At 49.1% G+C, this 11,376-nt stretch overlaps 1 protein-coding gene across 1 annotated transcript in view; it reads right to left on the bottom strand.

Annotated features, from left to right (window-relative positions):
• Acp7 (acid phosphatase 7, tartrate resistant (putative)) overlaps window positions 1-11,376 on the bottom strand; it is a 20,787-nt gene that overhangs the window by 2,393 nt on the left and 7,018 nt on the right. Inside the window, exons 2-11 of the mRNA XM_028786180.1 lie at window positions 5,847-6,047; window positions 5,290-5,472; window positions 4,403-4,526; window positions 4,123-4,185; window positions 3,913-4,027; window positions 3,732-3,839; window positions 3,595-3,652; window positions 3,404-3,471; window positions 3,227-3,298; window positions 444-581 (exon numbers count right to left, since the gene is read on the bottom strand). Of these exons, the coding sequence (XP_028642013.1) occupies window positions 444-581; window positions 3,227-3,298; window positions 3,404-3,471; window positions 3,595-3,652; window positions 3,732-3,839; window positions 3,913-4,027; window positions 4,123-4,185; window positions 4,403-4,526; window positions 5,290-5,472; window positions 5,847-6,047 (1,130 nt within the window). The remainder of the gene's footprint in view (window positions 1-443; window positions 582-3,226; window positions 3,299-3,403; window positions 3,472-3,594; window positions 3,653-3,731; window positions 3,840-3,912; window positions 4,028-4,122; window positions 4,186-4,402; window positions 4,527-5,289; window positions 5,473-5,846; window positions 6,048-11,376) is intronic.

Genomic DNA, 11,376 nt, shown 5'->3' with positions numbered 1-11,376 from the left:
TCTACCACTGAGCCACGCCCCCAGCCCCTCACTGGGGGATTCTAGGCGGAGCTCTACCACTGAGCCACGCCCCCAGCCCCTCACTGGGGGATCCTAGGCAGGGGCTCTACCCCTGAGCTATGACCCCAGTTTCTCCACCTCAGTTTCTCAAGTGATGGGGATTTAGCTATGCACCACCACACCCAGTGTATTGTTTTGTTTGTTTTGTTGTTTCCAAGACAAGGTTTCTCTGCATAGTCCTGGCTCTCATGGAACCTGCTTTGTAGACCAGGCTGACCTTTTACTCACAGGTCTGCCTGCGTCTGCCTCTCAAGTTCTGGGATTAAAGGTCATGCTCCCATGACCAGCACGATTTACTTTTGAGTCCAAGATTTGGACCACTCAGTTCCCACATACCCTGAGCTAAGCTGTGCAGTTGGTAACCCTGTGAGCCCCCAACAGACCTGGTCATCAGACACCTGCTGGATGTGCAGGTGGGTACCGTTGAGGATGTGCAACCGAGTGTAGCCATACTCCTTCACACGCACGGCGCTCCACGGTCTGGGTCTCCTGACAAAGGGAGTCAGCAGCTCCTCACAACCCTGTGCAAGACAGATAGTCAGACAAGTGCGGGACACGCAGACAGCAAAAAGAACACATTTCAGGCCAGACCCCTGTAACCTCCAAGAAAATGCCGGTTACAACTTGGCTACAAACCTTCAATCCCAGCAGTTGGGAGGTTGTTACAAGAGGATCACCAAGTTCAAGGCCAGCCTGGTCTACATAGTCAGGTCCTGACCAGCCTGAATTACAGAGTGAGACCCTGTCTTGAAAATAAACTGGGAACTGATAAGACAGCCCAATAGATAAAGGTACTGACTTCCAAGCCTAACATCATGAGTTTGCTCCCCAGAAGCCAAATGGTGAAAGTAGAGAACAACTCTAGCATGGTGTCCTCTGATTTCCATGTGTGAACCCCGGCACATGTGCACCCCCACACAAAAATAAACAAATAAGTGAAAAAAACAGAGACCTGGGCTGGAGAGATAGCTCAGACATTAAAGGCTAGGCTCACAACTGAAAATATAAGAGTTTGATTCACAGTACCCACGGCTGTCTCTCCAGCCACAAACAAACCAAACCAAACAAACAAGCAAACAAAAAAGAAAACAAAAAGAAAAAGTAAAAGGAAGGAAGGAAGGAAGGAAGGAAGGAAGGAAGGAAGGAAGGAAGGAAGGAAGAAAATACAGAGACAAAAAAAAAAAATCCCTGGGCAGGGGTTGTAGCTCATCTGATGAAATGCTCGCCCAGTAAGCACAGCATCCTAAGTTCAACACCAGCACAACACAAAACCTGCATGGTGGCACATGCCTTTCAATAACAGCCCCTCAGAGGTGGAGGCAAGAGGATCAGAAGTTCAAGGTCAGGGGCTTGTGGTTAAGAGTACTGGCTGCTCTTGCAGAGGATCTGGGGTTTGTTTCCAGTACACGCACACACACACACACACACACACACACACACGGCAGCACACAGCAGTCTCTAACTCCAGTTTTTGAGGATCCAACACCCTATTCTGAACCCCTCAAGTGTTGTATGCTCATGGCATGCATACACAAATGCAGGTAAAACACCCACACATATAAAATAAAATGATAAATAAAACTTTAATTAAAAATCTCAAGGTCAATTTGGACTATTTAGTAACTAGTCATCAAGTTTGAGAGCAGCCTAGACTACGTGAGCAGGTCTCAGGGTTAGTTAGTGAATTAAATAAAAACCAGTGCCTAGGATAGACAGAGTAACAAGGCAGGAAATGCCAGAGAAATGAGGTACTTTAGAAAAAATTTCCCAATTTCCAGCCTGCATTAGGAAGAGTAATTTAAGCCGGGCAGTGGTGGCACACGCCTTTAATCCCAGCACTCAGGAGGCAGAGCCAGGCGGATTTCTGAGTTCGAGGCCAGCCTGGTCTACAGAGTGAGTTCCAGGACAGCCAGGGCTACACAGAGAAACCCTGTCTCGAAACAAAACCAAAAAACAACCAACAAAACATCTCTTTAAAGGGGGCAAAAGGGGGGGGCGTAAGACTGAAAGGAAGACAGAAGAGGGGTGTGGGCACAGCGGCTACTCTACTGTATTCTGTGCTGCTTTGGTTTTGAACTGGATGAGTTTTACTGTAGTTTTAATTATTCGTAAGAATCAGCTTAAGGCCTAGCCTAGTAGCTCATGCCTTTAATCCCAACACTGGGGAAGCTGAGGCAGGTGGATCTCTTTGTTTGAGGCCAGCCTGGTCTACAGAGAGAGTTCCAGGACAGCCAGGGCTGCATAGTGAGACCCCATCTGTCTCAAAAAATAAACAAAAACTCAACTTACAAAAGTAGTCCCCAACCAGGCAAGCTAAGTACACATCTGTAATGGTAGAACTTGGGAGGGTGAGACAGAGGTTGAGGCTATCTTGGGCTACATGGAGAGACCATGTATTATAAGAAAAAATGAAAACTTTACAGTGAATGAACCCCAAAACATAATTGTTTGCTTGCTTGTCCCCTGCCTATCTCTCTGTCTCTGTCTCTCTGTCTCTGTCTCTCTCTTTCTCCCTTATATGTGTATGTCTTAGTCAGCTCACAACTACCTGAAGTAGGTGCTGGGAACCGAACCCTGGTCCTCTGCAGAGCAGCAGGCACTCTTAACCCCCAGGCCTCTCTCCAGCTCATTGTTTGTCCTGAGTCTCATGTAAGTCCCACGGTGTGGTCTCAAATTTGCTATGTAGCCAAGGATAACCTTGAATTCCTGACCCTCCTGCTTCCACTTCCCAAGTGCCAAGAGTAACAACTGTGACTGTGTGTGTGTGTGTGTGTGCGTGTGTGATTCTCTTTCCACATTTGAGTCCTGGGAATTGAACCCAGGTCATCAGGCATGGCACCGAGTACTGTGACTCACTGAGACATCTTTCTGGTATCGTTTAGTTTTTTTGAGATAAGGTCTCACACTGTAGCTAGCCCAAGCTGGCCCAGAATTCACCGTGTGGCCTTGAACTCAGAGCCGTCCTCTGCCTTCCTGTCTTCCTGAATTCTGGAAGTGACACCCACGTACCACCGCACAAGGCTTCCGACCACTGTTATTGTCCCATCATGTCTCCTAACCTACACATGGTGCCCGTCAGCAACACCCAGTGTCCCAGCTCAGCGTGCAATGCGGTTGCTACCATCATGCCTTGTACACCTACACCGGTCCCTTCCCACCTGCTCACCGCAGATCCCGTGATGATGTGAACAGGGCCTCGAGGGTTGGTGTAGGGCCTCTCCAGGCTGCCGTTAAATACCTAGAGGAAAAGGCAGAGTGGTGGCGGGTCACAGTGGGCCAGCCCTGGGAGGGTCTGACAGCGTGAACATCCACCACTTGGTCCCGAGTCTTCCTTGGGCCTCACCTGGTAGTTGTAAATTGGCCATAGTCTTTCATAGGAATGTTCGTGAGCCCAGAACTCCAGATCCACACCTAAGGCAGAGAGGGAGAGAGAGAGAGAGAGAGAGAGAGAGAGAGAGAGAGAGAGAGAGAGAGAGATGAGTAGGCTCCTGGCTGGAGAGAAGTGGGGGCGGGAGACCCCTCAGGATCACTCACCGTATTTATGGAAAAGGTCTTCTAGCCCAAACAACTTGCCCTGGAGGCCTTTGCGGACCTGGTGGGATGAGGGAGAAGTGAGGAGAAGCCTGGACCCATCCACCTAGTGTCACTGCTGCCCAGGAAAGGGGCCTCACCCTGCTTTCGTGCCTGGTGCAGTCATCCAGATCCGCGTTGGAACAGTACATAGGCCGATGACCCATCGTGATGATCCATGGTCGGGCCACCCGATTCTTATTGGCTTTCTAGAGAAAGAGACCAGAGTGAGGCGGGTAACGGGGGCTGAGAGCCCGGAGCGGGGCTCAAACCTGGGCCTACCTGGAGGTCATTCTCCAGCCAACGGAACTGCTTCTCAACCAGGTGACGGCCGTAGTGGAGAAAGAAGTACACCTCCGTGGAGAACGAGATGATATGGGCAGGACCCAGGTCCCAGCTACAGCGGTCAAAGGGCAAAAATGAGAGATCAGAAGACTGCATCATCCATCCGTCAGGGGAGTCAGTCCAATCTCCCAGCACCTTCCATGTTACCTGTACCATAAGCCTTCATTGTCCCCTGGCATGCTGAAGCGAGCCTTGTAGTTAGAGAAATTGCTGGAAAAGGGTAAATATAAAGAGCAAGGCATGAGGAGCTGGATGCAACCGCCTTTTCCTACCTCTCAACTTTCAGGCTCCCAGCCGACACACTATCTCTCCATTTTCTACCACAGATGAGTCACTGCAGCATGAGAGACTTAAGTGAGACCCTAACAAGGACCCGATTTTTTCACTAATCTGGCCTTCGCCCACCCCTGCAGCCCTCCATGCTCACTAGCGCTGCTCATGATTCCCAGGGCACGTCATGTACGGCAGGCTGGCAGCCACGGGTTCAATGAGTCTCATGAATCTGTCCCCAACGCGAGCATTGTCCTGGTCCATGTTGTAGGCAAAGTCTCCTGGAGGATAGTAGGGATGGGAGAGAGTGAGGGCCAGGCTCTGGTTCATCTAGGATCAAGACCTAGTGGGTCCTGATCTCTACCTCAGACCTAGGAGCAGCCTGTCTCTACACCTTTGCTCCCAGAACAACACAGCTAGGTCTACTTTGATAAAGATTTGTTAGGCTTTTGTTGTTGTTGTTGCTAGAGATTGAACCCAGGATATTCTGAATGTTAGGCATAGATGCTTCACTTCTGAGCCACGCCCCCAGCCCCTCACTGGGGGATTCTAGGCAGGGGCTCTACCACTGAGCCACGCCCCCAGCCCCTCACTGGGGTATTCTAGGCAGGGGCTCTACCACTGAGCCACACTCATAGCCCTTGTTGTTGTTTTGTTTTGTTTTGTTTTGTTTTGTTTTGTTTTGTTTTGTTTTGTTTTAAAGCTCCCACTAAGCTGTTCAGGCTGGTATTGGATTCTGGGCAACTCTCCTCCCTCAGCCTATCCACTGCTGGGATTACAGACACATGTTAGCATGCCCATTCATCTTCATTTATTGTAACATTTCTGTGTATTTTGAATGAGCCTCACCTCAAAAAATAATAAGAAGAAATAGAAAGTCAATGCTGGAATCTATAGGGACCTCACATCTGGGACCAGCCTCGGCTCCCACCCGCAGTCCCTAGCCCTGTCCCTTCAGAACTACCCCAGCCCAGCTCATTCTAGCACAGGACTGATGGGCACCCCGTCCGCCAGCCTCCAGGCGCACCCTCGCCGGTGCCTCACCCACATGGAGCACTGCATCAAACATGCCCTGCTGGGTGTCCCTCCGTAGCCTGGGCAGGGCCTTTGGGTTGTCAGCCCCCATGTCCCCAAACACAGCCAGGCGGGGGCTCCAGTGAACCCCCTTCTTCAAGGCCGTGAAGCGAAACCGCCGGCTCCAGCCCTGAGAGCTGCCACAACGGTAAACTGAGGGAAGAAAAAAAAAACAGACCTCTGTCAGGTGGGGAGGCAGGGACCAGGACCTTCCCACAGGCCCTACACTCAGGCCGCTGGAGAGGGAGGAAACGTAAGGACATCATCGTCGTCGTAGTCATCATCATCACTATCATTAGAGACATCTCAGGTAGCCCAGGCTTATCCCTGACTTTCTATGTAGCGCAGAATAACCAAGAATTTCGAATCCTCCTGCCTCCTCCCGAGCGCTGGGATGGCAGGCCTGTGTCATCACACCTAGTCAAGGGTCGCCTATCCCTTGTCGCACACAGATGAGCCGCCAGCCACAGGTCTTACGATAGCTTTCTAGAGCATTCCTCCCTCTTGCCCATCCCCAGTGCTCTCACCATACTGGACCCCTGGCAGCAGCTTCCGCAGCGTCACACGGTGGATGTAGAGCTTACGCCGCAGAATCCCTCCATCCACGAAAGCGCTGGCCGAGCCGTGGGCACGCAGTGGGAGAGGACCAGACAGCTGCATGCCGAACTGTACCTCAGACCGAGCTGGAGCCCACGTGGTCCAGGTCACAGTCATGGTGCCTGGCTCGCCTGAGGAGAGAGGAATCAGAGAGGAGCCTAAACAGGTTATCAAGCAGGAACGGGATGAGACTGAGAAGCGGCTGTTCAGACCAGCCCCTCAGCTATTTCCAAGCTGCGGCCCTTGGGAGTGGCGTCAAACACCTCGCCCCAGCCTCGGTTTCCCCGTTTGTGAAATGGAATAAGGTTATTTATCCTGCAAGATTGTGCGGAAGCATGGATGTATACGAATACAATTGGCAGGTTGGATCCTGGGTTCCAGGTCCTGGAATTCAACCAACTATGAGTTGAAAATCCTCAGGAGAGAAACAGGTATCAAAATGGCTTAATCCTTATGACCTGAGTTCCATCCCCAAGATCTACATGGCTTCCAAAATTGTCCTCTCAGCTGGGCAAGTTTTTTTTGTCTTTTGTTTCTCGTTTTTGTTTTTCGAGACAGGGTTTCTCTGTATAGCCCTGGCTGTCCTGGAACTCACCCTGTAGACCAGGCTGGCCTTGAACTCAGAAATCCGCCTGCCTCTGCCTCCTAAGTGCTGGGATTAAAGGCGTGCGCCACCACCGCCCGGCTTTTTTTTGTTTTTTGGGTTTTTTTTTGTTTTGTTTTGTTTTTGGCAATTTTTTTTAAAGATTTATTTTATGTATATGAGTACACTGTAGCTATCTTCAGACACACCAGAAGAGGGCATTAGATCCCATTACAGATGGTTGTGAGCCACCATATGGGTGCTGAGAATTGAACTCAGGACCTCTGGAAGAACAATCAGTGCTCTTACCCACTGAGCCATCTCTCCAGCCCCAGCTGAGCGATTTTTAATCCTGAAAGAAGAAGGCCGATTTCTGTGGCTTGATGCCAGCCTGGTCTACATAGGGAACTGCAGGCCCTCCAGGGCTACAAAGTGAGACCTTGTCTAAAAACAAAGACCTTTGACTTCCACATGTGTACTGTGGCATGGGTGTGCCTTCCTCCCACACAAACAAAATAATAAATGAATTTATAAAAATATTTGCGGAGGGCTGGAGAGATGGCTCAGTGGTTAAGAGCACTGACTCTTCTTCCATTGGACCTGAGTTCAGTTCCCAAAACCAACATGGCAGCTCACGATTGTCTGTAATTCGAGTTTCTGGGGACCTACTACCCTTTTCTGGTCTCTGAGGGCACCTGACATGTACATAGTTCATAGACATATATACAGGCAAAACACTTATACGCATGTAGAAAATAATAAAAATAAAATTTCAGGAGAGGCCTGGGAATGTGTCTCTGTGTGTCGAGTGCCTGCCCGGCATGCACAAAGCTCTTGGTTCAAACCCAGCATCATATAACAGTACCCAGGACACTGAGGCAGGAGAACTGGAATTTCTAGGCCAGCCTTGACTGCATAACAAATTCTGAGCTAAATTCATAGCAAGACTCTGTATAAATTTAAAAAAAAAAATCATTAATCCCAGCACTTGGGAGGCAGAGGCAGGCAGATTTCTGAGTTCGAGGCCAGCCTGGTCTACAGAGTGAGTTCCAGGACAGCCAGGGTTACACAGAGAAACCCTGTCTTGAAAAAACCAGAAAAAAAAAATCAAACATGGAGGAGACGGACGCACACTTAGGTGAAGCCCTTCCTTAAGGAACTGCACTCTTCACATGCCCCTGCAAACCACTCTTCAGCCATGCTTCTGTGAACAACCCTAAAGAAACTCATAGGGACACACACACACACACAACAGCATGCATGTACACACATGTGCACACACATATATGTACACACTTGCATGTGCACACATGTGTACATGAATAGACACACATGTACACACATGTGCACACACATATGCTCACATACATATATGCACACACTTGTGCATATACACATATGCATGCATACAGACACACGCATGTACACACACACACAAATACCCAAAAGACATAAAGGTAGGAGACAGACTAGTTAGAAGAGGAAGGGGACCCGTGGAGGTGGAAATAGAAAAAGAGACGGTAAGTGGTGGGTGAATGTGATCCAAAGACATTATATACATGCATGGAATGGCATCATGAGCTGGGCGATGGTGGTGCACACACACCTTTAGTTCCAGCACTCGGGAGGCACAGGCAGATGCATCTCTGTTTAAGTTTAAGACTAATCTGGTCTGTGATTGAGTTCCAGAACAGCCAGGGCTACACAGGGAAACCAGGTTTCAAAAAGCCAAAGTAGGGAGCTGGAGAAACGGCTCAGCAGTTAAGAGCACTGACTGCTCTTCCAGAGGTCCTGAGTTCAATTCCCAGCAACCACATGGTGGCTCACAACCATCTGTGATGAGATCTGATGCCCTCTGCTGGTGAGTCTGAAGACAGCTACAGTGTACTTAGATACATAAAATGAAGAAATAAATCTTAAACACATACACACCAAAATAGGTAAATAAATGAAAAGAAAGGGAAAGAAAAAAAATAAAATGTCATCATGAAGCTTATGACGTATGATTAATATAAAACCAATAAAAATTAAGACAAAACAGAGAAGCATCGAGATGCAATAGCTACTTCCCAGTCCACTGTGCTGGACATTGAGTCATCAAGTGGTGACTTACAGCGTGCCCGAGGTTCTGTGCAAACACCATTACGGTCTTGTGCCTTTGTCTGGAGTGGCTGGAGGTTCCTAGGTTTGGCATCCTGAGAATGCCCTGGCAGTCATCTTTGGTGACTAGGAGGGACAACCTTAGGCAAAGAGCTTGCAACAATGTCTGACACAATGAAGTTTATGAGCTGAGTCAATGTCCCCATATCTTCTTCTCTGTATGCTAGCCTGCAGCCAACATTGCACACACGTGAGATCATCTGAGAGCTCCAGACGGGTATCTGGGGGTCAGCCAGGTAAACAATGGAGGGTAAAGACCAGCCGTAGGGCAGGAGGAAACTGTGAAATTCACTCTGTCTGTAAGGAAGGACAGGCTCTCCTACTGTACCCCAGGTTAGCTTGGGAATTGTGTTGTCCAGAATGGCCTTGAACTGCCATTCATGCTGCTTCTACTGAGGTAACAGCAGTCAGTCACCATGCCTAGCTCTTGAGTAAATTTTTTCACAGTGGCTTTTTTGTTTGTTTGTTTTGTTTTGTTTTTGTTGTTGTTTTTCAAGACAGGGTTTCTCTGTATAGCCCTCTGCCTCCCAAATGCTGGGATTGAAGGCGTGTGCCACCACCGCTCAGCGACGGTGGCTTTTTATAGCAGAGGCCAGGTTCGTTCTCTCTCTCTCTCTCTCTCTCTCTCTCTCTCTCTCTCTCTCTCTCTCTCTCCCTCCTCCCTCCCTCCCTCCCTCCCTCCCTCCCTCCCTCCCTTCCTTCCTTCCTTCCTTCCTTCCTTCCTTTTGCAAGACAAACATGGATTTTATTAAAAAGTAAAAGAACTCCCAAGACTAAGAGAGGCTTCAGAAGAAGAATATGCAATTCACATTCTCAAATCAAGAGTCAAGCAACACAGTCAAGGCTTTTAAAAATACCATGAGGGCTGGGCCATGGTAGTGCACACCTTTAATCCCGGCACTTGGGAGGCAGAGGCAGGCGGATTTCTGAGTTCGAGGCCAGCCTGGTCTACAGAGTGAGTTCCAGGACAGCCAGGGCTACACAGAGAAACCCTGTCTCGAAACAAACAAACAAACAAACAAACAAACAAACAAGGACATGGATTCCTCTACCAGGAATCTGAAAGCGCAGGCCAAATGAGGTGGAGCACATCTTGTAAGCCAGGGCTTGGGAGACAGGCTGGAGGATGGCAGGTTCGAGGACAGCCCAAGCAAAGGTGGGAGAACCTGACAAAAAAGAAAGAGGAAGGAGGTGGCAGTGGGGAGGGAGAAAGGGAAGGAGGAAGTAATGGAAGAAGAGGAGGGAGGGGAGGAGGAAAAAAGAAAGGGAGAGAGAGAGGAAGTGAGAGGAGAGAAGGAAGGAGAGAGGGAGAAAGGGAAGGAGGTAGAGAGCGAGGAGAAGGAGGAGAAAAGGAGGAAGTGAGGAAAGGAGAGAAGGGGAGGGAGAGAGGGAGAGGGAAGGAGGAAAGAAAGGGAGGGAGAGAAGAAGGGAGAGAGGTGGGGGAAGGAGGAGAGAGATACGTGAGTTGGGCATGGTGGTGCACACGTGTAAGCCCGTCCACTATGGAAGCTATACGGGAGGTTTACGAGGCTGAGATCAGCCTGGACTCCGAGATGAGTGTCAGACACAAACAGTCATACGAGGATGTAGAACTATGAAGGCACTGCTCACGCGTACAGAGGGAATACAGAAGGGACGCCTCAGGAGCTAAAAAGATGGACTACAGGAAGATGAGCGGGTGTGGGTGAGGATGGGCAGTGGGATTTAGCACAACAGTGAGAGCTGACGCATCTCCAGGTTGAACTTCCAGGCATATTCTCCCCTCTTTCTCTCTCTCTCTCTCTCTCACACACACACACACACACACACACACACACCCCTAAAATTAGAAGACTCTGAGGCTGAAGTTATGACTCAATGGCTAAGAACACAGACTGCTCTTGCAGGGGACAAGGTTCAGTTTCCAGCATCCACACAGAGGCTCACAGCTATCAGTGACTTGGGTGTGAGGAGATCCAGCATCCTCTTCTGGCTTCCAAGAGCACTGCAGGCAAGGTGCACATACAGATAAGCAAGTTCTCTCTCTCTCTCTCTCTCTCTCTCTCTCTCTCTCTCTCTCTCCTCTCTCTCTCTCTCACACACACACACACACACACACACACGCACACTCCTAAATACAATAAAACGTAAGAGAACATAAGCATATGGCTATATTGCAAAACAAATAACTGAAGAGAGTGGGGAAGAAAATTGAATGGAAAACATCGTCCTAACGGATTCGTGAGGCTGGTGACAGAACAGGCTACGGAGGCGCTGACCACTAAGCAATCTTACTCCTCAAAGTGATACAGGAAGAAGGGGCTTCCTTTTCAGATACAGGGGAACCCAGAGCATCTGACATACTAAGCAAATGTTCTACCACTGATATCTGCAACACACATACACACACACGCACACCACACACTCACACTCACACACACACATCCCAAAGCCAATGCAAACAAATTACAAGAACCCAAATCTGGGACATTGTGAATAGCAGCCAGCAATGATAGTACTGAATTTTCACAGGAGAATTGAAGAAATATTCACAAATCTGTGGTAGAAAGAAATCATTGGCTAAAGGAATGAATGAAGTAGACTCATCGTAACACTAAAATTTCAATTAGATGGAAAGGAACAGATGGGGTTATGGCTTAGTGGTAGAGCCCCTGCCTAGAATCCCCCAGAGAGGGGCTGGGGGCGTGGCTCAGTGGTAGAGCCCCTGCCTAGAATCC

This window comes from Grammomys surdaster, unplaced genomic scaffold (genome assembly GCF_004785775.1).
Source record: "Grammomys surdaster isolate TR1022 unplaced genomic scaffold, NIH_TR_1.0 125430, whole genome shotgun sequence".
NCBI classification, from domain to species: domain Eukaryota; kingdom Metazoa; phylum Chordata; class Mammalia; order Rodentia; family Muridae; genus Grammomys; species Grammomys surdaster.
Note: the sequence above shows the minus strand (reverse complement) of the source record. Positions and strands in the feature narration are given on the sequence as shown.